At 37.7% G+C, this 27169-nt stretch overlaps 1 protein-coding gene across 3 annotated transcripts in view; it reads left to right on the top strand.

Annotated features, from left to right (window-relative positions):
- The window catches only part of CFH (complement factor H), a 133598-nt gene that overhangs the window by 43967 nt on the left and 62462 nt on the right, over positions 1-27169 (top strand). The window contains exons 1-5 of one of the 3 annotated variants that reach the window (XM_024975974.2): positions 1716-1848; positions 9986-10156; positions 14895-15068; positions 18782-18970; positions 19396-19572. The exons of 1 other annotated variant lie outside the window; for it this stretch is intronic. In XM_024975974.2, coding sequence (XP_024831742.1) covers positions 1791-1848; positions 9986-10156; positions 14895-15068; positions 18782-18970; positions 19396-19572 — 769 coding nt within the window. In that variant the 5' untranslated portion in view covers positions 1716-1790. 3 annotated transcript variants of the gene reach the window in all.

Raw genomic sequence — 27169 nt, 5'->3', positions numbered from 1 at the left:
ACACCTCATGGCTTAGCTCGGCTCTAGTACAATATTCCATCATGCCTTTTGAAGTCTCTTCATATTCCATAACTACACTATTTCTTTTTGGAGTGGAGGTTTGGGTTCAATGAGAAATGAACTTTTGAAGAAAAACAGTAACTTTTAACTTTACATTTTATTCTGAAAATGGTAATTTTTAAAGCAAAGTTAAAACTTATAAATAGCTAAACACTGAAGTTAATCTTAATCTGATGGATAATTTTTTTATCTTTATAATTTTTTAATCTTTATCTGATGGATAATTACACATGTATGCCTGTGTAACTATTATCCAGGACTAAATTGAGCAAATGTCCAGCACATCATCACGTTTCCTTGTGTCTCTTCCCATTCTGTACCACACCTTACCTCGTAGGCATTACCTTCATGATGAGGTTTTCCACCTCGTGAAATGCCTACAAATGAAATTATAAGATATGTATTTAATGAGTGTGTTCAATTTTTTCCATTTACAAGAGCTGTGAGATTATCCCAAACTTTATAGCAGTACTTCATTTTGTTTTCTAAATTAGTGAATATTAATCCATTGTAAGAAAATGCTACAAATGTTTTATCCATTCTCTGAATGTTCATGGGAACCGTGTGCATTTTTGCCATTTATGAATAAAGCTGCAATGAACAATTCTGTATGTGTCTTTTTAAGGGGATGCACTCCAGATCCTCTGGTGAGGGAGAGGTTAAGGGGAGAAACTTCCAGGTGCAAAATAGATGAGTCATAAACATGAAATATTCAGTGTGGAGAATATAGGCAATAATTATGCAATTTTTAAAATCTTGCTAGATTGTAACTAGACTTACTGTGGCAATTATTTTGAAATGGACAGAAACATGGAATCACTGCACTGTGTAACAGAAAGTAACACAATGTTGTAGGCCAACTGTACTTAAAAGAACAAATAAATACTTTGAAAAAGAGGTCTCATTTGTTGTTACCATAGGCTAGAGCTGGAGATAGGGGAACTGGATGAAGCCAGTCAAAAGGTACCAACTTCCTGCTGTGAGATAGATTAGTACTAAGGATGTAGTGTACAGCATGGTTAATATGACTAATGCTGCTGTATCTGAAGTATGAAAGTTAAGAGGATGTTAAGTCCTGAGTTATCACAAATTCTTTTTTTCTTTAATGTTATATCTATATGAGATGATGGATATTCACAAACCTTATTGCTGTAATCATTTCAGGATATATGTAAATGACATCATTAGGCCATACCTTAAACTTATGCAGTGCTTTATGTCAATTATATGTTAACAAAATTGGAAAAATTGATAATTATAAAACCCACACATAAATAACATGTAAATGAAGGGATTGTGTTATAATTGATATGATTGGTTTTAAGCGCTACTATACTTTTTTTTTTTTTTGATCTATTCACTTTCCTAAGTCCATGAAAATATGGATGACCCAAATGGCTGGGAAAAACCTCACCTACTCTCTTGAAATATATTATTGAAAGTTAGTATCTGATATATGGCTTTGGAGCCAGTCCATATTAGCCACAGAAAGTTGTGCACATAGATATCAGGAGATGAATACAATAACTTATTGTGAAACTACCAACAGAAACAAGTTAGGGACATTTCAAAACTTTGAACTTTGATATTTACTAAATGGTACTAATTAACTAGCTTCATTGTAATGCATAAATTCAGTGACACTAGGTAACTGCAAAAGAAGCAGATTTTTGAACCCTAAACAGTGCAACTCGAGTATTTGTGTGAATGTACCTTTGGGAAAATCTAACATGTTGTTGTTAATCAATGTCCTTCTCACCTTGTGGTTTTACACTGCTCATGGACAGGGTAAGTTGAAACAGATGTGAACACTCAGCCTTCCTCCTAAATATAACTATCTACTTTCCTTTGTGTGTATTTCTAATTGAATCAACTGGTTGAAATAGTCTGCACTGTCAGATAACCATAAGAATACCTTAATGGAAAAATGATCAGATATTCACCTAAAAGGGGAAAACAAAATGAATACTTTTCTATGTCAGCTGAGTTCCACAGTGCAAAAAGGTACTCTGTGTAGATTATGGGGTCATGTGAATATGCTCATGGAAATGTGGATAGAAAATGTGTCACAGACAATTATATTATAATTCCAGAATATTTAGGAGAGTCTTACTTGTAATATGAGGAAACTTTGGAGAACAATGGTTATTTTTATAATTTTACAGGTTCAAATATATTTTTTCCAGGTTCAAATCTCATTTTAAATATGTTCAGTTTACTGTATTGCAATTATAGTTTAATAAATCTATTAAAGGTCATTAACATCACTGTTAGTTTTAAAAGAGCAGCTTAGGTACAAGATATATTTTCCTTTTACAAAATGTGGAATACAGTCTTAATTTCCAGTGTAGTGCCAACACATTAAGAATTATTTTCAGAGAGAAATGTAAATGTTGACAACCTTAAAAAAATCTTGTCACTTTTATTTTTAAACTTATAACTTCTTTTCATTAGTTATCCATTACATGTCAGGCTCGATCTCCCAATTCATTCCTCTACTCTCGGGCCCCCTTGTATCCATATATCCATTCTCTATGCCTGTATCTCTATGTTTGCTTTGCAAATAAGTTCATCTGTAGCATTTTTCTAGATTCCATATATAAGCAATATTATACAATATTTATTTTTCTGTTTCTGACTTTCTGCACTCTATATAACAGTCTCTAGGTCTTTCCACATCTCTGCAAATTGCACAATTTCATCAATTTTAATGGCTGAGTAATATTTCATTGTATATATGTGCCACTTTTTCTGCATCTATTCTGTTGATGGACATTTAGGTTGATTCCATGTCCTGGTTGTTGTGAATAAAATAGATAACTAATGAGAACTTATGGTGTATCATAGGCAGCTCCACTCAATGCTCTCTGGTGACCTAAATGGGAAGGAAATCCAAAAAAAAGGGATATATATATATATATATATATATATATATTCATATAACTGATTCATTTTGATGTAGAGCAGAAGCTAACCCAACATTATAAAGCAACTCCAATAAAAATTAAAGAAAAACAAAAATTAAATTGTATATATTGGCAAAACCAATACAATATTGTAAAGTTAAAAAATAAAATAAAAAAATAAACAGCCAAAAATGCAAAAAAAATTAAATTATATAAATGTATTAATATAAGTAATTAAATTATATTAAAAACAAAGATTTTACTCCAAAATATAAAACATATATGTTCTTCATTATAATGTTTTTGTCTTTCATTTTCTTTAATAATCTATTTGTCTTCAAGTTTTTGTAAATGAAAACTCTAATGAGTTTTATGATACCTCGTGAAATTCAAGGTGTGAATAGAATATGCATCACTCTGCATTATTCATCTCATAATTTGTTGCATGTTACTTTAGTCCATTAGGCAATTTTCTTCATCAACAACATTTACAGCACAATAAAGCTCCCTGTCCAGTCATTAGTGTTACAATTAAGAGCAGCTCAGGCCCCAGATCACTTAAAAGAAAGGCTGCATCTTCATTATTCTTGCTGAGGAGCAGGCAGACATACATTGTTTCTCCTGATTCTCAGGTATATGAATAATGGTTTATTAATCAACTAGAATAAGACTACAGACATATTTCCAAACAAGAGAAGAAAGATTATACAATACGAAAGAGAAATGTGAAACTGACAAATCTTCACCAGCTATTCCAGTGCAACACTTGTCTTCTCATTAACAGCTGAAGTCTTTCCAAAAGTGGTCTTAAAGCTAAATGTTTGAATATTTGAGCAAAGTTTTTTTTCATAATTTATGGATGCACTTATGAAATTTTTAGCATGCAAAATAATTGTAATATCAGATTCAAGCCATTAATTAAAACTCACATCACTTAACACCTATTGTTGTAGATGCACGCATGCCTGCATGCTAAGTTGCTTCAGTCATGTCTGATTCTTTGCCTCCCCATCTACTGTAGGCCACCAGGCTTCTCTGTCCATGGGATTTTCCAGGCAAGAATACTGCAGTGGGTTGCCATGCCCTCCTCCAGGGGATCATCCAAACCCAAGGATCAAACCTGCCTGTACTATGTCTCCTGCATTGGCAGGCGGGTTCCTTCTTTACCACTAGCACCAACTGGGATGCCCATTGTATTAGATACATAGTCCTAATTAACAAATTTTCCAGAGAACATATTGGCCTAAGACAATGCACCTCCATATTCTTAGAGCTCCTGTGAGTCAGGAATAAGGAAAAGGCTTCGTTGGCTACTTATGCGTCACTCTGTTTAGGGGGCAACTGGGTAATGACCTGGGCTGCTGTCGCCTGGACGCTCAGCTTGGCTGGAAGATTTGCTTGCAAGTTGGCCCACTCCTCTGGCTTTTGGGGGAGGCTTCAGCACCTGACCATTGGGCTTCACTACATCTTGCTTGAGAGACAGCTAGCTTTCCTCAGAGCCAGTGACCCCAGACAGAAAGGAGGAAGCCTCCACAGAAAGCATAATTTCTTTTTTAATTTCTTTTAAAATGAAGGTGTTAGCAGTATTAAACAGATTTCAATCCACATAAGAATTATACTAAAGATATTTAATCTTGTTTAAGATAGATTTATGAAAATGGCCCTGCATGCTTAGTCCCTCAATCATGTCCAACTCTTTGCGACCCTTTGGATTCTAGCCCTCCAGGCTCCTCTGCTCATGGAATTCTCCAGGCAAGATTACTGGAGTGGGTTGCCACTTCCTTCTGCAAGGGAATATGAGTGACCCAGGGATCAAACTTACAGCTCCCTTGTCTTCTGCATTACAGGTAGATTCTTTACCCACTGAGCCATAGGGGAAGCCTATGAAAATGGCAGATCAACCCAAATGTATTGATATCACAGCAAAGTTATCCCACAAGGGACCTTGTAAAGTTCTGGTAGACAAGATGAGGAAATTGGCCAGTTAAATAGCTTATCAGATATTCATAATTTCATTAAATAAGCTGATTATCAGATGCAGGATTTTGTTCTCAGGCCCGCTCCATTGATGTTTTGTATCAACAACCAGTTTAATGGAGCAGAGGAGATGTGCCTGGAATGATACTGAGGTACTGAAAGTGAACCCACATTAGGACAGGTTCATCACTCAGAAAGATGCCCATGTGTGAGGTTGGACTCAATAACGGGATATTTAGCTGTGATAACTATAAGATGCTGGGCCTGGATCATAGGAATAAGCAGCACAACTACAGAAAGACTAGAAACACTTTTAAAATCTAGTGAATACTTTTCATCAATTTTGAGATCAATTTGAGCCAACACTATGATGGACAGCCAAGCCTGCTCATGAGACCAGAACTTGTATTGGTAGAAGTGTAAGAGGGGAATGAGGTTGTTCCGAGTCCTGACACAGTCAGTGCCACTCTGACCATAGTGGGCTATTGTATGTGCTTCAATAAATGATCTGGTGAGAGAGACAAATACAGATTCACATGTGACCAAATAAAAGAAAGGAGGAAAATAGCTCAGGCCAGTGATAGTAATGATATTTATTATTAATTATGCCCTCTTTGTTTACCTTTTGTGAGTCTCAGTGGATTATTTTACTGTATTCATGTCCTATGAACAATCAAAAGGAGGTGAATAAATGTACGAGATCTGAACTCAGATAATCAGGACTCAAATCTCTCTACAATGTAATAACAAAGTTAGTTGAGTCCTTTTCACTTGACTCTTGCAAATACGGACACTCAAGCTTACCCAACATGGCATTATTGTTAAATACACATATCTTGACATACATGGTGAAATTTGTAAAATTCAAGGATGAAGAGAAATTATTCTAATCTCCATAAAGTAATGGGAATAAACTTAGACTGTTACTTAAGAGGAATCAAACTAAATAAGCATTTCACACTAAAAAAATGTAGAGAAGCTTCAAAAAAGTGTGGGAAATCTATTAGTGATGATAGATGCAGACTATAGGCCATGAGATTGTATAAAGACAAGTCTTTGTTAAAAGGATTAAGATATGCAAAGATTCAAAGTTTCTAATTCACTTAGTAAGCATATATGTGAAAATTACTCAAAATATATTAAAATAAATTGTAATTATGTTATACCTCATTTAAAATATTTGTAAGAAATCCTGGAAAATGCATCATTCTCCAGTTAAAATTAGACACAAGCATTCAAGGGTTTCCCTTAATCTTAACCATTTGGAAATTAAGAATTATTGATTGTTCATTTCTCCGATTAGACAAGCAAGGAAAAAGATGCCTAATATCTAGTTTGAGTGATAAATGATAATGTTACTTTCCTGTGTGATTAGATCCATGAAAATTACTGTGGTTTAAGGGTTTTTCCAGTAGTCATGTATGGATGTGAGAGTTGGACTGTGAAAAAAGCTGAGCTCCAAAGAATTGATGCTTTTGAACTGTGGTGTTGGAGAAGACTCTTGAGAGTCCCTTGGACTGCAAGGAGATCCCACCAGTCCATTCTAAAGGAGATCAGTTTTCGGTGTTTTTTGGAAGGAATGATGCTAAAGCTGAAACTCCAGTACTTTGGCCACCTCATGGGAAGAGTTGACTCATTGGAAAAGATTCTGATGCTGGGAGGGATTGGGGGCAGGAGGGAAGGGGATGACAGAGGAGGAGATGGCTGGATGGCATCACTGACTCGATATATATAGAGAGTCTCGATGGACATGAGTTTTAGTGAACTCTGGGAGTTGGTGATGGACAGGGAGGCCTGGTGTGCTGCAATTCATGGAGTCGCAAAGAGTCGAGATACTGAACTGAACTGAGATACTGAACTGAACTGAACCGAACTGATAAATATCTCGTTTCCAATAAAGAGAAAATTAATAATGAATGTTAATTGGCAAAAAAAACAAAAACAAAAAATGGTTTTCTTTCTACATTGACTTGGTGTGAGAAGAAGTGTCAGGATTTTGGTTTCTGATGAGAATGGAAAAGAAAGAAAAAGAAGTCAGTTGAGCCACAAGATAAAATCTGTATTTTCATCTCTTGACTAAGATGCTAATTTAGTCAACCACTGTTAGCACTTCTGCACTTAAGGAGAATTTATTTAATAAGTCTCTATAGTTTTCTACCAAGAGAATCCACATACAAATTTTATCTGATATGACTCACAAGACATAATTTGGCCTTCAATATCAAGACCTCTTTTCATACATCAATCATCTGAATTTTCCTTTTTTTCTGTTTTTCTTTTATTTATTTTATTATTATTATTATTATTATTATTATTATTATTATTATTTGGAAAATAAGAAGGTGGGTGGATTCTACTCAGTGAGAGAGGATTTTATGAGCTGAAGCTATGAGGCAAAGGAAAGATGATCTAGGATATTTCAAGGCATATTAACACTTGGATTGATTTTATGATTGATGAAAAATCATAGGGAATTTTATGAAAAGCAATGATATCATTTTATTTGGATTTTTGAACACTGTTTGTAGTTTTTTAGTATGCTCTGCTTATGATGGAAAAGAGAAGACTCAAGAAGCCAGGTAGGGTGAAAAAGTGTGGAGATTAGATAAATTCTTGGCTGAAGTGATGTAGAGCAGAGGATAGATTTGCGATATATTTTCCTGGTAGTGAACACAGGTAACATTACTAAATGTTGGTTGTCAGGAAGAGCAAATGGTGAAGGGACTCATGTTTAGTAAACCATTTTCTCATAACAAGCAAAATGGAAGTGACTTTGTAGGTGGTATGATGCAAAACATGTCTAAAAGGAAGAATGAGAATCTTTAGATGAATTGAGGCAGGGAAACGCAAACCAGTCAGATGGAGAGGAAGGGGCAGTGGCTTTGAGGCCTCTTTGAGCATGAAGTCCCTTGTTCCCATGGTTTTCAGGGGCCATAACATAGGATGCAGGCAAAGAAGAAGTCAGTGATGGAGTGAATATGGGTAGTCCAAAGTTCTGAGGGGTGGCACACACCATGCTGAAGGTTTAGGCTTTTATGAAGACTAGTTTGGGAATCAGTGCAGCATTTTAAGTGGAATAGTGAAGTGACAGGAAAAATATCATTAAGTTGCACACAGGAAAGAAATGACTGAGATCAAGGGAGAATAGAATCTGGGAATTTAGTCGCTGTTGCTGGAATCCCAGCGGAAATTGTTTGAGAGAAGACAGTGTGAAAGATGATGGCCAGCTTTTGTTTGTTTGTTTGTTTTTGACATAAACTTGAAGGGATGGCAATCACAAGAGCTGGTCAGTTGCTTTTTGGAGATGCAATACAACGAGTTAAATTAATTTCTTTGATAAAGTATTTTGTTAATAATTACTCTATTATCAAGAAATAAATATATATAATTTTTACAGATGATTCACTGAAATTGTGTATCAAATTTGCCCTAATTTTTAAAAAATATGGTATTTTAATTACATAGCAGAACTACATGAGTTCATGCAAGTTGAATGTAATATCTGTGATACAATTCCTTCATATTTAAAAAAATTCCGTAGTTATTTCTATGTAAATTATTTCCATGAGAATGTTTTCCCTCAAAAAACACATATATTCTTCTTGAATATATTGATTTTTACTTTCCCAATATATGCAAGTGTTAGAACACTTATTTGGAGAAGGAAATGGCAACCCACTCCAGTGTTCTTGCCTGGAGAATCCCAGGGAAGGCGGAGCCTGGTGGGCTGCCGTCTATGGGAATGCAGAGAGTCGGACACCGCTGAAGCACCTTGGCAGCAGCAGAACACTCATTAAGTGCCTCAGCAGTACAACTGGAAACATTATTTGGTATAAGAATATTGAATGATATGAGAAAAGTTCATTATGTATTGCTAATTATTATTTTTTTAAAGCAAGGTTAAATGATTTGGAATTGAGATCACATATTTTTGCTACTTTTATGTTTGAAAATTTTTATAAAAAGCTTTTAAAAAATGATATATGTAGAAGAGGCCTATGCACTGTCATATGGAGTGAAGTAAGTCAGAAAGAAAATCAACTATTGTGTATTAACACATATATGTAGAATCTGAAAAAATTGGTAGAGATGATCTTATTTACAAAGGTGAAACAGAGACACAGATGTAGAGAACAAACGTATGGATACCAAGGGGGAAGGGGGAGTGGGATGAATTGTAAGCCTGGGATTGACATATATAGAGATATTATTGATACTATGTATAAAATAGAAAATCAATGAGAACCTACTGTATAGCGCAGGGAACTCAGTGCTCTGTGGAGACACAAACGGAAAGGAAATCCAAAAAGAAGGGATATGTGTATACATATAGTTCATTAACTGTGCTGTACAGTAGAAACTAACACAGCACTGTAAAGCAAATAAACACCAATAAAAATTAGGAAAAATAAAAATAAAAACCAAGCCTAGAAAAAGTTGAAAAAAAAAGAAAGGCATTAAGTACATGATGTTTTCTAGCTTTCTACAAATGAAGGACAGGAGGCAACATAAATATTTAGTAATACCAAATGAGTAAACATCCTTTTGATGTAATTTCCCACAGCTCTAGAAATTGATGTTCAGATTCATTCAAAATACTATAATATATAAAATGCTTAAGTTACAACAAGCATCTTCTTTATATAACATTAATCTAAAATAAAGCAAAATATATGGAAAACCAGGATATATATGAATAGGCTGTTTTACATAAATCACAATGAAACTACTTCAGTATTCAGTTTTATATATATAGCTGATGAAGTTACTAGACATTATTTATTTCAAGAAGACTAATTTATCCCCCAACTAAATAAATCAGCAACAAGATTTAAATGAGAATTTTAACTTTCTTCCAAAATGAATGTTAAAAACAACTGATAAATTATTCATCAAGCATTCAGGTCAAAACAGGACTTTGTTTGGTGGCCTAACTTACTTAATGGAATGGAAACAAAAGTTTTATCTTTATATAACTTATGTCTGGGACACAGTACTTTGACATATAATGGACATTTTGGAATTTAATCCCTTTTGTTTAGAAATTTTCTGCAAAACACCAGTCATTTTAAATGGACAAGCTGTACTTCCAAAGGCAACTTATAAGGCAAATGAACGAGTTCAATACAGATGTGCAGCCGGTTTTGAATATGGTCAGAGAGGAGATACAGTATGCACTAAATCTGGATGGACTCCAGCTCCTACTTGTATAGGTAATGTTACATTTCTTTTATATCTTTTGCTGTATATTTTACCAGTTGCTTTAACTCAAATACTCCTTACCATTAAGCAGTTTATTTTTTCTGAAAATGGAGTATTGATGTTTATTTATTGTTGTTTAGTTGAAGTCATGTCTGACTCCTTTGAGATCCTATGCACTGTAGCCCGCCAGGCTCCTCTGTCCTTGGGATTTCCCAGGAAACAATACTGGTATGGATTGGCACTCCCTTCTCCAGGGGATCTTCCTGACCTAGGGACTGAACCTCTGTCTCCTCCATTGGATTCTTTACCACTGAGCCACCTAGAAAGCATGACTTAAAAAAAAAAAAGATTATTGCAAATTGATCCTTGTTGTCTACTAGCAAAGTTGATATAAATGACTGAGTAGAACTTTATAAATCAGAAAGGACTATGTCAAGGGGTAGCACACTATTGTTGTGTACACACAGTTGTTGTGCAGTCATGAAGTTGTGTCTGACTCTTTGCAACCCCATAAACGGCAGCATGCCAGGTTTCCCTGTCCTTCACTATCTCCCAGAGTTTGCTCGGACTCATGTCTATTGAGTTAGTGATGCCATTCAACCATCTCATCCTCTGTTGTTCCCTTCTCCCCCCACCTTCAATCTTTCTCAGCATCAGAGTCTTTTCTAGTGAGTCAGCTCTTTGCATCAGATGGCCAAAGCATTGGAGCTTCAGCTTCAGCTTCAGTCCTTCCAATGAATATTCAGGGTGGATTTGGGTTGATTTCCTTTAGGATTGACTGGTTTGATCTCCTTGCTACTCAAGAGTCTCTCAAGAGTCTTCTCCAGCACCACAGTTTGAAAGCATCAGTTATTTGGTGCTCAGCTTTCTTTAAGGTCCAACTCTCTCATCCGTATATGACTACAGGAAAAACCATAGCATTGACTAGACAGACCTCTGTTGGCAAAGTAATGTCTCTGATTTTTAATATGCTGCCTAGGTTTGTCATAACTGTTCTTTGAAGGAGTAAGCGTCTTTTAATTTCATGGCTGCAGTCACCATCTGCAGTGATTTTGGAGCCTAAGACTATAAATTCTGCCACTGCTTCCAGTTTTTCTCCTCTATTTGCCATGAAATGATGGGACCGATTGGCATGATCTCAGTTTTTTGAATGTTGAATTTTAAGCCAGCTTTTTTACTCTCCTCTTTCACTTTCATCAAGAGGCTCTTTAGTTCCTCTTTGCGTTCTGCCATTAGGGTGCTATCGTCTGCATATCTGAGGTTGTTTATATTTCTCCTGGCAATCTTGATGCCAGCTTGTGATTCATCCAGTCCAGCATTTCACATGAGGTACTCTGTATAGAAGTTAAATAAGCATGGTGACAATATATAGCCTTGATGAACTCCTTTCTCAAATTTGAACCAGTTTGTTGTCCCATGTCTGGTTCACGCCACAGTGCCAGGTCAAATCCAGCCTGTTCCTTTTTGTAAACTAAGACTTACTGGAATAGAGACATGCCCATTCCTTACATGTATTGTCTATGGCTACTTCAGGGCAAAGGCTAATAGAGTTTTGCCAAGAGAACGCACTGGTCATAGCTAACACCCTCTTCCAACAACACAAGAGAAGACTCTACACATGGACATCACCAGATGGTCAACACTGAAATCAGATTGACTATATTCTTTGCAGCCAAACATGAAGAAGCTCTATACAGTCAGCAAAAACAAGACCGGGGCTGACTGTGGCTCAGATCATGAACTCCTTATTGCCAAATTCAGACTTAAATTGAAGAAAGTAGGGAAAACCACTAGACCATTAAGGTATGACTGAAATCAAATCCCTTATGATTATACAGTGGAAGTGAGAAATAGATTTAAGGGACTAGATCTGATAGAGTGCCTGATGAACTATGGACTGAGTTTCGTGACATTGTACAGGAGACAGGGATCAGGACCATCCCCATGGAAAAGAAATTCAAAAAAGCAAAATGGCTGTTTGGGGAGGCCTTAGAAATAACCGTGAAAAGAAGAGAAGCGAAAAGCAAAGGAGAAAAGGAAAGATAAAGCATCTGAATGCAGAGTTCCAAAGAAGAGCAAGGAGAGATAAGAAAGCCTTCCTCAGTGATCAATGCAAAGAAATAGAGGAAAACAACAGAATGGGAAAGACTGGCGATCTCTTCAAGAAAATTAGAGATACCAAGGGAACATTTCAGGCAAAATGGCCTTGATAAAGGACAGAAGTGGTATGGACCTAACAGAAGTGGAAAGAAGAGGTGGCAAGAACACACAGAAAAACTATACAAAAAAGATCTTCACGACCAAGATAATCATGATGGTGTGATCACTCACCTAGAGCCAGACACCCTGGAATGTGAAGTCAAGTGGGCCTTAGAAAGCATCACTACAAACAAAGCTAGTGGAGGTGAAGGAATTCCAGTTGAGCTATTTTAAATCCTGAAAGATGATGCTGTGAAAGTGCTGCACTCACTATGCCAGCAAATATGGAAAACTCAGCAGTGGCCACAGGACTGGAAAAGATCAGTTTTCATTCTAATCCCAAAGAAAGGCAATGCCAAAGAATGCTCAAACTACCACACAATTGCACTCATCTCACATGCTAGTAAAGTAAGGCTCAAAATTCTCCAAGCCAGGCTTCAGCAATATGTGAACTGTGAACTTCCAGATGTTCAAGCTGGTTTTAGAAAAGGCAGAGGAACCAGAGATCAAATTGCCAACCTCCACTGGATCATGGAAAAAGCAAGAGAGTTCCAGAAAAACATCTATTTCTGCTTTATTGACTATGCCAAAGCCTTTGACTGTGTGGATCACAATAAACTGTGGAAAATTCTGAAAGAGATGGAAATACCAGACCACCTGACCTGCCTCTTGAGAAACCTATGCAGGTCCGGACATGGAACAATAGACTGGTTCCAAATAGGAAAAGGAGTACGTCAAGGCAGTATATTGTCACCCTGCTTATTTAACTTATATGCAGAGTACATCATGAGAAACGCTGGGCTGGAAGAAACACAAGCTGGAATCAAGATTGCCAGGAGAATTATCAATAACCCCAGATATGCAGATGACACCACCCTTATGGCAGAAAGTGAAGAGGAACTAAAAAGCCTCTTGATGAAAGTGAAAGAGGAGCGTGAAAAAGTAGACTTAAAGCTCAACATTCAGAAAACGAAGACCATGGCTTCTGGTCCCAGCACTTCATGGCAAATAGATGGGGAAATAGTGGCTAACTTTATTTTTTTGGGCTCCAAAATCACTGCAGATGGTGATTGCAGCCATGAAATTAGAAGACACTTACTCCTTGGAAGGAAAGTTATGACCAATCTAGATAGCATATTCAAAAGCAGTGACATTACTTTACCAACAAAAGTTCATCTAGTCAAGGTCATGGTTTTCTAGTAGTCATGTATGGATGTGAGAGTTGTACTGTGAAGAAAGCTGAGCGCCGAAGAATTGATGCTTTTGAACTGTGGTGTTGGATAAGACTCTTGAGAGTCCCTTGGACTGCAAGGAGATCCAACCAGTCCATTCTGAAGGAGATCAGTCCTGGGTGTTCTTTGGAAGGAATGACGCTAAAGCTGAAAGTTCAATACTTTGGCCACCTCATGGGAAGAGTTGACTCATTGGAAAAGACTGTGATGCTGGGAGGGATTGGGGGAAGGAGGAATAGGGGACAACAGAGGATGAGATGCTTGGATGGCATCCCTGACTCGATGGACGTGAGTTTGAGTGAACTCTGGGAGTTGGTGATGAACAGGAAGGCCTGGTGTGCTGCAGTTCATGGGGTTGCAAAGAGTTGGACACAACTGAGGGACTGAACTGACTGATGTCCTCTTCTTCCCTACAATGGTGGAGCTCAGTATTTACGATAGACACCTTTTACCTGAGTCTTTATGTGAAAGAGGAGTTTTGAAACCTGGATTAGGTTATTTTATTACAATAAAAATAATGTATTCCAAAATCTTAGTGGCTTAAAAAACTAAAGTTTATTTTCTATGTATGCTCACTTCCAGCCTTCATTGGAACCTGCATCTGCTATGTCTCTTGCCTTGGCAGGTAGATTCCTTACCACTTGTGCCAACTGGGAAGCCCATTGTATTAGATATATAGTCTTAATTAACAAATTTCCCGGAAAACATAGATCGGGAGGGACCCTCCTCCTTATTTTAATTGTCAGAATCAGGGAATGGAGATATGGCCTTCCATGTTCTTCTTTAATCACTGTAGCTGTGGGAAAGAGAACATGAAAATTCAATGACTTTTTCAACTCCCTCCCTCCCTAAAGGAAAACATTACTTCCACATTCATTTCATTGCCCTATGCAATCCCTGTATTTAAGTCTACTTCAAAAGGACAGGGTGTGCTATTGCAACAAGTGTCTGGAGGGAGGAGAGTATTTTCCAGCAGTACTTGTGAGAAATACAGAAGCCGAGAAGCTTGCAGAAAGTGGAAAGAATAGCTGAAGTGATACATCATGAATTCTTTGCCAGATGTGGAATATCATGAAGAGTGTGTTGACTGTGGAGAAAGAGAGTTCAAGAGTACTGAGGGTACAGATACATCAGATGAGAAACACAATGAAGGGAAATGTAAGTGATACAGCAGGAGGGGTATGAGGCTGTGCTCATTTTACTGACTTTTGTGCTGTACGAAGAACAAATTAATAACATCCACTTTTGTATTTTTATATAATTGATTATTTTAATGGATGTGATTTCTATACTGTGAACATACCTTTTGTCTTTTCAGAAATAACATGTGATCCTCCTCGTATTCCAAACGGTGTGTACAGACCTGAATTAAGCAAATACAGAGGTCAAGATAAAATCACTTATGAGTGTAAAAAGGGTTTTTTTCCTGAGATCCGTGGAACTGATGCAACGTGTACCAGAGATGGCTGGGTACCTGTTCCGAGATGTGCCTGTATGTTCCATTCATATCTTGACCTTCTTCTTAATTGTGAAATTTATTTCTCGTAAACACACAACAGTGGGGCACCATGCCCTACGCAGTAGGGCAAATCCAAGTATCCGCCCTACTGTGTATGGTAATTTGGGGCTTTTAGAGGCATTATTTGCTTCTTGAAGTAGGCAATTCTAATAAGGAATAAAAACATTTTTGTAAACTAAAAACTCTTTACATTTTTGCCACTCAAAGATAAAATATGGCTGTGTTTTTGAATATATAAATCTCTAACAACCTACTCCACTGTTCTTGGCTGGAGAATCCCATGGGCAGAGAAGCTTGGCAGGATATAGTCCACAAGTGATCACAAAGAACGAGACATGACTGAAGTGAATTAGCATGCAAAATAATTGTAATACTGGATCTAAGCCATTAAGTAAAAATAACATCACATAGCACCTATTGTTTTAGATGCCTGCGTGAATGCATGCTAAATTGCTCAGTCATGTCTGACTCTTTGCCACCCTATGGACTATAGCCCACCAGGCTTCGCTGTCCATGGGATTTTCCAGGCAAGAATGCTGGAGTGCCTTCTTCCAGGTGTTCTTCTCAACTCAGGGATTGAAACCTGCATGTACTATGTCTCCTGCATTGGCAGGCGGCTTCTTTCCCACTTGGGCTCACTGGGAAGCCATTGTATTGGATACATAGTAAAATTAACACGGTTTTGGCTTAGGACAACACCCCTCCATATTCTTAGAGCTCCTGTGGGTCAGGAATGAAGAAGGGCCTTCACTGTCTGGTTCTGAATCACTGTGCATGAGTGGCAGTCAGGATATTGACCTGGGCCACTGTCACCTGGAGGCTCAGCTGGGCTGGAGGCTTTGCTTCCAAGTTGGCTCACTGTCCTGGCTTTGTGGGGAGGCCTCAGTACCTGACCAGCTGGGCGTCTCTGCTGATCACTTGAGAGACAGCTACCTTTCCTCAGGGGCAGTGACCCCAGAGAGGGAGGAGGAAACCTCCACACCAGGTATGACTTGGTCACACAGTGTGTGTCAGTCATGTGTATTCTTTAGAAATGGACACTAAGTCCTGCACACTCAGTGGTGAGTACTTAGGTTCTGTTTGAAGAGAGGATTGTGGAAGGCGTTGTGGACTTTCCTAAAACCGTAAAATATAGAAAAACATCAGGTCAGCTGAACAGAGTATTTTCTGGGGATGCTTCCTTTACTCCTCAACTTCCTCTAAGTTGCCTCTAAACAATCTTCTTCTTTCTAACAGTACACTGTAAAATTTCAGCATACTTAAAGCACTTATTCCATGAAAGAAAACTGTAATGATATAAAACAGTTCAGTGACCTTAATGGTAATTCCAAGCATATATTTAAAATGAATTTTCAAAGCATAAGTTCCATTAAAATGAAGGTATTAGCAGTATGAAACAGATTTTAATCTGCATAAGAATTTTAGGAAAAATATTTAATCTTGTTTAAGATGGATTTATGAAAATGGTGCTGTGTGCTTAGTCGCTCAATCATGTACAACTTTTTGTGATCCTTTGGACTATAGCCTACCAGGATCCTCAGTCTGTGGAATTCTCCAGGCAAGAATACTGCAGTGGGTTGCCATTTCCTTGTCCAGGGGAATCTTTCTGACCCACAGATGAAACCTGCATCTCCTGTGTCTGCTGCATTGCAGATGGATTCTTCACCACTGAGCCATAGGGAAGCCCTTTAAAAATGGTAGATCAACCCAATTCTATTCATATCACAACAAGGTTATCCCACAAGGGACCTTGTGAAGTTCTTGTGGACAACATGAGGAAACTATTTAAATAGTTTATCAATATTCATAATTTCATTACATGAGCTGATTATCAGATGCAGGACTTTGTTCTCAGGCCTGTTCCTTTCCTCTTGTGTATCATCAGCTAGTTTAATGCTGCAAAGGAGATGCATCGGGAATGATACACAAGCGGTGATAGTGAACCTATATTAGGACAGATTCATCCCTCAGAATGACTCCCATGTGTGAGGTTGGACCTAATAACATGAAATTTAAAACTTAAATTTAAAAATTATAAGATCCTGGGCCTGGATCTTTGGAGTAAGTTGCAGAGGTACAGAAAGACTAGAAACACTTTAAAACTTGGTGAATACTTTTCATCAATGTTAAGATCAATCTGAGCCAACATTATGATGGACAGCCAAGCCTGCTCATGAGACCTGAACCTGGGTTGATAGAGCGTAAGAGAAGAATGAGGCTGTTCTGAGTCCTGACAAAGTCAATGCCATTCCAACTACAGTGGACTATTATATGTGCTTCAATAAATGATCTGGTTAGAGAGACAAAGACAGATTCACATGTGCCCAAATAAAAGAGAGGAGGAAAATAGCTCAGGCCAGTGATAGTAATGATGCTTACTTTTAATTATGCCCTCTTTGTGTACCTTTTGGAAGTGAGTGTCAGAGGATTATTTTACTGTATTCATATTCTATGATGCATCAAAATGATAAATGTACTAGTTCTGAAATCAGATCATCAGAACTCAAATCTCTCCTCTACAACATAATGACAAAGCTAATTGAGTTCTTTTCACTTGGTTCTTGCAAATACAAAGACTCAAACTTGCCCAACATAGAATTATTGAAAGATACACATATCTTAACATACATGATGAAATTTGTAAAATTCAAGGATGAAGAGACAATGTTCTAATCTCCAAAAAGTAGTGGACAGAAACCTAGACTATTACTTAAGAGGAATCAAACTATGTAAGCATTTCAAACTTTAAAATGTAGAAAAGCTTCAAAAAAGTGGGGGAAATCTAGCAGTGATGACAGATGCAGACTATAGGCCATGAGACGGTATAACTGACAAGTCTTTGTTAAAGAAATGGATTAAGATATGCAAAGAACCAAATTTTATAATTCACATAGCAAGCATATACATCAAAATTACTCAATATATGCTAATAACAATAAAATGTAATTATGTTATACCTCATTTAAAATATTTGTAAGAAATACTGAAAAATACATCATTCTCCAATTAAAATTAGACCATAAGTGACAAGGGTTTCCCTTCATCTTAACCATTTAAATATTAAAAATTATTCATTGTTCATTTCTCTGATTAGACAAGCAAGGGAAAAGATATCTTAATGTTCAGTTTGATAGATAAATAAGAATGTCACTCTGTGTGATTTGATCAATGAAAAATTGTTGTGGTTTTCTCTATATATCACATATTTCCAATAAACAGAAAAGTAAACTAATGAATGATAATTGTAAAAAAAAAATATGTTTGATTCCTACATTGACTTGGTATGAGAATAAATGTCAGGATTCTGATTTCTGATGAGAATGGAGAAGAAAGAAAAAGAAAGCAGATGAGCCACAAGATACAATCTGTACTTTCATCTCTTGATTAAGATGCTAGTCAACCAAGGTTGGGACTTCTGTACTTAAGGAGAATTCATTTAATATAATTTCCTACCAAGAGAATCCACATACAAATTTTACATAATATGACCCATAAGACATAATTTGATCTTCATTAGCAGGGAGTTCCTTACATACTTCAATCATCTGAATTTTCTATAACTTTTTTCCCTAGAAACCATAATGCAATGAGTGTAATTAATTGAACAAGGATATATTTCATAGATGAAATATTAATTCAAATTGTATACTGAGGTAAAACATTATTTCTACTTTTTTTATTCCAAGGGAAACCTTGTAGTTATCCAGTAATAAAACATGGACGGCTATATTATTCATACAGAGGATACTTTCCAGCACGTGTAAATCAACAGTTTGTCTATAGCTGTGATCATCATTTTGTACCTCCTTCACAACGTTCCTGGGACCACCTGACTTGCACAGCAGAAGGATGGTCTCCAGAAGAACCATGCCTCAGTAAGTAAACCTCTTTAAGTTTATATGCATAATCTTTGAAAGAGTGAAGAGACAAAGTTGACAAGTGAGTACAGTTAAGTGTTATGTAACAACAGTAAGGCCACGGGATGAGTTCTGTGAGCAAAAAATCCAATAGAACTTCCCTTTACTAGATGCTTTTCATGTAAATCGTATGAGAGATACAGAGACTTTACAAGAATATCTGCATCATTTATACATATTTTAGTCATAAAACTAAAGACAAATAATATGGAATGTTATCTTTTTCATTTTCCACAAACGTGGTACTAGCTTCCATTTTTATTGTTACATGTTATATTTGAACACTAATGCATTCTTATGTAAATTCTATAAGGTTAATCTTTAATGTACTATTTTCCCAAATTTATGCTGTATTTCTTTCATATTAATTTTATGATCCTAAGGACAATGTATTTTCAATTATTTGGAAAATGGACATACCCAACATCGTGAAGAAAAATATTTACAGGGTGAAACTGTAAGAGTTCGCTGCTATGAAGGCTACAGTCTTCAAAATGATCAGAACACAATGACCTGCACAGAGAGTGGCTGGTCTCCTCCTCCCAGATGCATCCGTGTCAGTGAGTAAACTGGGCTGGAATCCCATGTATTCATAATTTTCCTAAGACTCAGCTGTATTATCAACTCCAAAAGTTTATATCAGATTCTTGTTTTGCCAAAGGACCTATTTAATTTTATTGTTTACAAGTGTCTATGAGTGTACCTATAGACTTCTTGATAAGTATATAACCAAATACATGTACCTATTGATAGATCATTAGTCAAGAAAAGAGGAGAAGATCCACAATGAAGAAACCTGTAATAACAGAGTGAGGTCAGAAAGGTGGCAGGAATCTCACCGTCTCTCCTGATATAAACACAGACTTTGACCATCATTTGTGGATAATGATGGTATCTTTGTGGGGGTCCAGGAGTCTAGCAAGGAGAAGGCAATGGCACCCCACTCCAGGACTCTTGCCTGGAAAACCCCATGGACGGAGGAGCCTGGTAGGCTGCAGTCCATGGGGTCACTAAGAGTCGGACACGACTGAGCCACTTCACTTTCACTTTTCACTTTCATGCATTGAAGAAGGAAATGGCAACCCACTCCAGTGTTTTTGCCTGGAGAACCCCAGGGACGGGGGAGCCTGGTGGGCTGCCGTCTAAAGGGTCGCACAGAGTCGGACAGGACTGAAGCAACTTAGCAGCAGCAGGAGTCTAGCAGAGACATGACAGCATGCTCCTAGGGCACAAAGATTCAAGACTGGACGCCTCACTGAGGGTTAGAGGTGTAGCCTCATTTTGCTCCTGAGGTGGCCCTGCTTAGTGCCAAGATAGACCCCTCAGCACAGGATTTTACCTGTGGGGAAAATAAGAGCATGTGAGCAAGGGCGGCGTCCTCATCTTCCAGTGCACTTCTCTCTCCCCTTATCCAGGACACTGGGGTCACCTGCATGGCTGGGATGGGGAGAGGCCAGGAGTACAGCATCCAGAGCTAGAATTCCTCAAGGAGCCTACTGACCTGGGTCCTACTGACCATGTGGAGATCCCACCAGGGAGCCCCAAACCATTGCAGACACCGTGCTTGTGGTTCTGCTCACCCCTGGGCCTCTCATCTCATCCACATCCCCTCCCCAGGTCCAGCTCCCTGTGTAAGTCCCCACGGTGGCATCTAGACCTTTGCAGATGGCCTGTGGTACATCTAGAAGCCAGCCTGTCCCCATGGGTCTGCTCACGAATATGAGCATTTGGCATTGCCCCAGGGAAGCAGCCAGGAAACTGTCGGCACAGAGACTGTCTTTGCTGCGTTGATAGATGCACATGAGCTTCAGAATTCTCTCCTAGGAGTAATTGAGTACACGGGACAGGTGTCTCCTTAAAAAGTGTCTGAAAAGTCTCAAAATCTCTACCAATGTGACAGTGTACTTCCCTCCCCAGGTCAGTCTGTAAACACTGGAGGGAGTGACTGCTTCATTAAATGCAAACACAGCAACCTGAGACTTCAAGGGACACAGACATCAAAGGACTAAAATGTTAACAGAGAAACACAATAGTTTTTCAGTTACTGACCCCAAATAACAGATATGGACGATTTGTCTGATAAGTAATTCAAAGTAATTGCTTAAGAATTTCATTGAGATAGAAGAAAACAGTGGAGAAGGAAATGGCAACCCACTCCAGTAATCTTGCCTGGGAAATCCCATGGACAGAGGAGCCTGGAGGGCTACAGTCCATTGAGTCTCAAAGAGTCAGACACAACTGTAGTGACTTAGCATGCAAACATGCAATCCTTTATATTTAGAGTAATTATTGACAGATAAGGATGTATTAATATTATCTTTTTTATTTTCAGTTCAGTTCAGTCATTCAGTCGTGTCAGACTCTTTGCGACCCCATGAATCGCAGCACGCCAGGCCTCCCTGTCTATCACCAACTCCTGGAGTACACTCAGACAGGATGTTTTATAGTTTCCTAATTTTTTCTTTCCTCTGATGGCTTGCCTCTTTGATTTCATGATATTTGTTATAGTAGTATGCATTTAATCTAGTATGGATTCTTGCTTTGTTTACCATGAGATTTACATAAAACACCTTACAGAGAGAGCAGTGTGTTTTATGCTGATAATATATGAACATCAACCACATATTAAATCTCCTTCCTTTTACCCTTCTCCATTTTATCTTTTTGATGTCATGATTTACCTCTTTTTACAATGTGTACTTAATTAAAAAATAATTGTAGATATAGTAATTTTTATATTCCTGTGCTTTAACTCTTAAATAGTTGTGTTTAACATTCCATATCAAGGTACTGCAGTGTTCTGAATGTGAATGTGCACTTAAATTTACCAGTGTACTAGGTATTTTCATGGAATGAATTAGCATTCTTTTACTTCAGCTTCAATAATTCCTTTTAGTGTTTCAGTAAGGAAGGTCTGTGTGCCTGCTCAGTTAAGTCAGCTGTGTCTGACTCTTTGGGACCCTGTGGGCAGCCTGGTCCCGCCAGGCTCCTCCCTCCATGGGGTTCTCCAGGCAGGAATACTGGAGTGGGTTGCCATGCCTTCCTCAAGGAAGGTCTAATTGTGTTCTGTTTCCTCAATATTTGTTGGTCTGGTGAAATCTTTATATTCTTTTCTTTTCTGAATGATATTTTCAAGTATTCTTCTTTGGCAGTTTTTTCTTTCAACACTTGGAATAAACCATCCCACTTTCTCCTGGCCTAGTAGGTTTCTGCTGAGAGATTTGCTAAGATCCAAATGAAGGCTCTTTAGTAAATTTCAAGGTTTTTGTATTGTTAGCTTGTTTGTTTTTTCTACATGTTGCTTGAAGGCGTCTCTATTTTTCTTTGATTTTTGCAACTTTATTATAAATGTGTGTTGTAGAGGATTTTTTAAGTTGATTTGGTTTGGTCACCTGTAAGCTTCCTGAACTTAGATATTCAAATATCATCCTTAATTTGGGAAGTTCTCAGACATTACTCCTTAAATATATTTTCTGCCTCATCTCCTTTTCTCTTCCTGGAACTTCAATAATTTGCAAATAGGTTCTGTTTTCAATGTAGTATAGATCATGTAGCCTTTCTTTGTTCTTTTTCATTCTTTTATTTTAAAAAAAAATTTAATTTTGTTTTTATTTATTTATTTTTAAATATATTTATTTTATTGTATTTTTTAACTTTACAATATTGTATTGGTTTTGCCATACATCAACATGAATCTGCCACAGGTACATACACTTGTTCCCCATCTTGAACCCTCCTCCCTCCTCCCTCCCCGTACCATCCCCCTGGGTCATCCCAGTGCACCAGCCCCAAGCATCCAGTATCGTGCATCAAACCTGGACTGGCGACTCATTTCATATATGATATTATACATGTTTCAATGCCATTCTCCCAAATTATCCCACCCTCTCCCTCTCCCACAGAGTCCAATAGACTGTTCTATATACATCTGTGTCTCTTTTGCTGTTTCGTACACAGGGTCATCGTTACCATCTTCCTAAATTCCATGTATATGCGTTAGTATACTGTACTGGTGTTTTTCTTTCTGGCTTACTTCACTCTGTAGAATAGGCTCCAGTTTCATCCACCTCATTAGAACTGATTCAAATGTATTCTTTTTAATGGCTGAGTAATACTCCATTGTGTATATGTACCACAGCTTTCTTATCCATTCATCTGATGATGGACATCTAGGTTGCTTCCATGTCCTGTCTATTATCAACAGTGCTGCGATGAACCCTGGGGTACCTGTGTCTCTTTCCCTTCTGGTTTGCTCAGTGTGTATGCCCAGCAGTGGGATTGCTGGGTCATATGGCAGTGCCATTTCCAGTTTTTTAAGGAGTCTCCACACTGTTCTCCATAGTGGCTGTACTAGTTTACATTCCCACAAACAGTGTAAGAAGTTTCCTTTTTCTCCATACTCTCCAGTATTTATTGTTTGTAGACTTTTTGATAGCAGCCTTTCTGACCAGCATGAGATGGTACCTCATTGTGATTTTAATTTAATCTCCCTGGACAAGATAACTTTGATATATCATCTGTCTCACGGATTCTTCTACATTTTTGACTCTGTGGTTGATGCTCTTTAATGAATTATTTCATTTCATCCTTGGAACCTTCAGCACCAGAGTTTCTGTTTTTTTTTTTTTTTTTATGATTTGTACATTTTTATTAAACTGCTTGTTTTGTCCATTGTTTATTGTTTTCCTGCTTTTGTTCAATTATCTTACTGTATTTTCTATAGCACACCGAGTTATTTAAAATGGCTATTTCGAATTCTTTTTTTTTTTTTTAACTTTTATTTTATTTTTTACTTTACAATATTGTATTGCTTTTGCCATACATCAACATGCATCCATCATGGGTGTACACGTGTTCCCCATCCTGAACTCCCCTCCTACCTCCCTCCCCATACCATCCCTCTGGGTCATCCGAGCGCACCAGCCCTAAGCTTCCTGTATCCTGCATCGAACCTGGACTGGCGATTCATTTCTTATATGATATTATACATGTTTTAATGCTAATCTCCCAAATCATGCCCCCCTCCCTCTCCCACAGAGTCCAAAAGACTGTTCTATACATCTGTGTCTCTTTTGCTGTCTCGCATACAGGGTTGTCATTACCATCTTTCTAAATTCCATATCTATGCGTTGATATTCTATATTGGTGTTTTTCTTTCTGGCTTACTTCACTCTGTATAATCGGCTCCAGTTTCATCCACCTCATTAGAACTGATTCAAATGTATTCTTTTTAATGGCTAAGTAATATTTCATTGTGTATATGTACCACAGCTTTCTTATCCATTCATCTGCAGATGGACATCTAGGTTGCATTCTTCACTGGATAAATCACACATCGCCAATTGGATGTGAATACTGAAGATTTTTATACTTTGTTGCTGTCATGATACTTTGAGTTCATGTTCCTTGAAGTTTTGTGGTGCTGTTTTTCTAATTAAAGTTCTAGTCTCCTTTGGGTGAGAGACAACTTCCTTCAACCCTGCTAGAGACTCCGCAACTATTTCAGATCTTCTATAGTGGCACCTGCTGACACTTCTAATCTCTGTTTTGTCAGAATTTCTGTGTTTCTGTGTCTTGTCTAGATAAATTAGCGCACCAGAAATGGTACTTACAGCCTGTCCTTTGTTTCCCCCAAAGTAGCAGTACATCTTTTTTAAATTTTTTTTTTACTTTAAAAAATTATTATTTTAAATGGAGGCCAATTACTTTGCAATATTGTAGTGGTTTTTGCCATACAATGACATGAATCAGCCCTGGGCATACATGTGTCCCCTATCCTGAACCCCCCTACCACCTCCCTCTGCATCCTGTCCCTCAGGGATATTGCAGTGCACCAGCCCTGAGCACCCTGTCTCATGCATCGAACCTGGACTGGCGATCCGCTTCACATATGATAATATACATGTTTCAGTGGTACTAATCTTGTGTTCCTGTTCTGGGCCACAGATTTAAGCCAAATTTCTGTGCAAGCTCACTGGTCGTCTGTCAAAGGTTGGTCTTCCCTCTGAGTCAGTTGTAACCACAGGGATCTGGCCACAGGGTAGAAGGGTGTGTGAATGAAGCAGACAGAGGTGCTCTTGTCAATACCTGGAGTTTCACAGAAGGACTTATCTCCATGCAAAAATTTTTAAGATAGGTTTTCCAGGACTCCTGGAGTGCAGCTGAGAGGGAAATATGATGGTTCATGAGCCACTGTAGGCATCACAGTCAAGACAGAGATCTGTCTGCCTTTTACCTCATGCATGCATTAGCGAGCATCCTCCTGGGTCTGCTGGCATATGGAATTATGGGGGTGGGTGGTTGTTTATTTTATATTTATTTATTTTTAATAGAAGTATACTTACTTTATAGTATTATGTTGGGTTCTACCAAAAATCAATAAGAATCAGCCATAGATTTACCCATGTCCCCTCCCACATGAACATCCCTCTCGTTTCCCTGCCCATCCCACCCTTCTAGGTTGTTACTGAGCTCTGGTTTGAGTTTCCTGAGTCATACAGCAAATTCCCATTGACTGTCTATTTTACATATGATAGTTTAAGTTTGCATGCTAACCCTCTCCATACATCCCACCCTCTACTTCCTCCCTGCCAGCCGTGTCCATAAGTCTGTTCTCAGTGTCTGTGTCTCCATTGCTGCTGTGCAAATAGGTTATCAGTACAATATTTCTAGATTTCATGTGTATGTGTTAGTATACGATATTTGCTTTTCTCTTTCTGACTTACTTCACTCTGTATATTAGGCTGTATGTTCATCCACCTCTTTAGGACTGACTCAAGTGCATTCCTTTTTATGACTGAGTAATATTCCACTGTATATATGTAGCACATCTTCTTTATCTATTAATCTGTGGACATCTGTGTTGCTTCTGTGTCCTAGATGTTGTAAATGGAACTGCAGTGAACATTGGGGTACATGTGTCTTTTTCAATTTTGGTTTCCTCAGGATATATACCTAGGAGTGGGGTTGGTGGGTCATATAGTACTTTTACTCCTGGCTTTGTAAGTACTCTCCATACTGTTCTTTATGTGGCTGTATCTACTTACATTCCCACTAACAGTGCAAGAGGGTTCCCTTTTCTCCACACCTTCTCGAGCATTTATTGTTTGTAGACTTTTTGATGATGGTCATCCTGACTAGTGTGAAGTGATATCTCATTGTTGTTTTGATTTGCATTTCTTTATTAGTGATATTGAGAATATATATATGTGTTCATTAGTCATTTTAGGTCTTTAGACAAATGTCTGTTTAGGTCTTTTTTCCCATTTTTTGATTGGGTTGTTTGTTTTTCTGGTATTGATTTGTATGAGCTGCTTGTATCTTTTGGAAATTAATCCTTTGTCAGTTGTTTCATTTGCTATTATTTTTTCCATTCTGAGCATTGTCTTTTCACCTTATTCATAGTTTCCTTTGCTGTGGAGAAGCTTTTAAGTTTAATTATGTCCCACTTGATTATCTTTGTTTTTATTCCACTATTCTAGGAGGTGGGTCATAGAGGATCTTGCTGTGATTTATGACATAGGGTGTTCTGCCTGTGTTTTCCATCCATTTTGAGTTTATCTTTGTGTATGGTGTTAGAAAGTAGTCTAATTTCATTCTTTTCCATGTAGCTGTCAAGTTTTCCCAGCAGCACTTATGAAAGACACTCTATTTGCCCCATGATATATTCTTGCCTCCTTTGTCAAACATAAGTTATTCATGGGTGTATGGTTTAATCTCTGGGCTTTCTATCTTGTTCCATTGGTCTATATTTCTGTTTTTCTGCCAGTACCATACTGTCTGGATAATATAGCTTTGTAGTCATTCTGAAGTCAGGAAGGTTGATTCCTCTAGCTCTGTTTTTCTTTCTCAAGATTGCTTTGGCTATTCATGTCTTTTGTGCTTCCATATGAATTATGTCTTTTTGTTCTAGTTCTGTGAAAAATAACATTGGTATTTTGATACAGATTGCATTGAATCTGCAGATTATATTTGGTAGTATAGTCATTTTCATAATGTTGATTCTTCTAACCCAGGAACATGGAATATCTCTCCATCTGTTTATGTTGTCTTTGATTTCTTTCCTCAACGTCTTGTACTTTTCTGTATACAGCTCTTATGTCTCCTTAGGTTTTTTCCCTAGGCATTTGATTCTTTTTGGTGCAATGGTAAATGGTA

This window comes from Bos taurus, chromosome 16 (genome assembly GCF_002263795.3).
Source record: "Bos taurus isolate L1 Dominette 01449 registration number 42190680 breed Hereford chromosome 16, ARS-UCD2.0, whole genome shotgun sequence".
Classification (NCBI taxonomy): domain Eukaryota; kingdom Metazoa; phylum Chordata; class Mammalia; order Artiodactyla; family Bovidae; genus Bos; species Bos taurus.
This window is presented reverse-complemented; position numbering and strand designations above follow the sequence as displayed.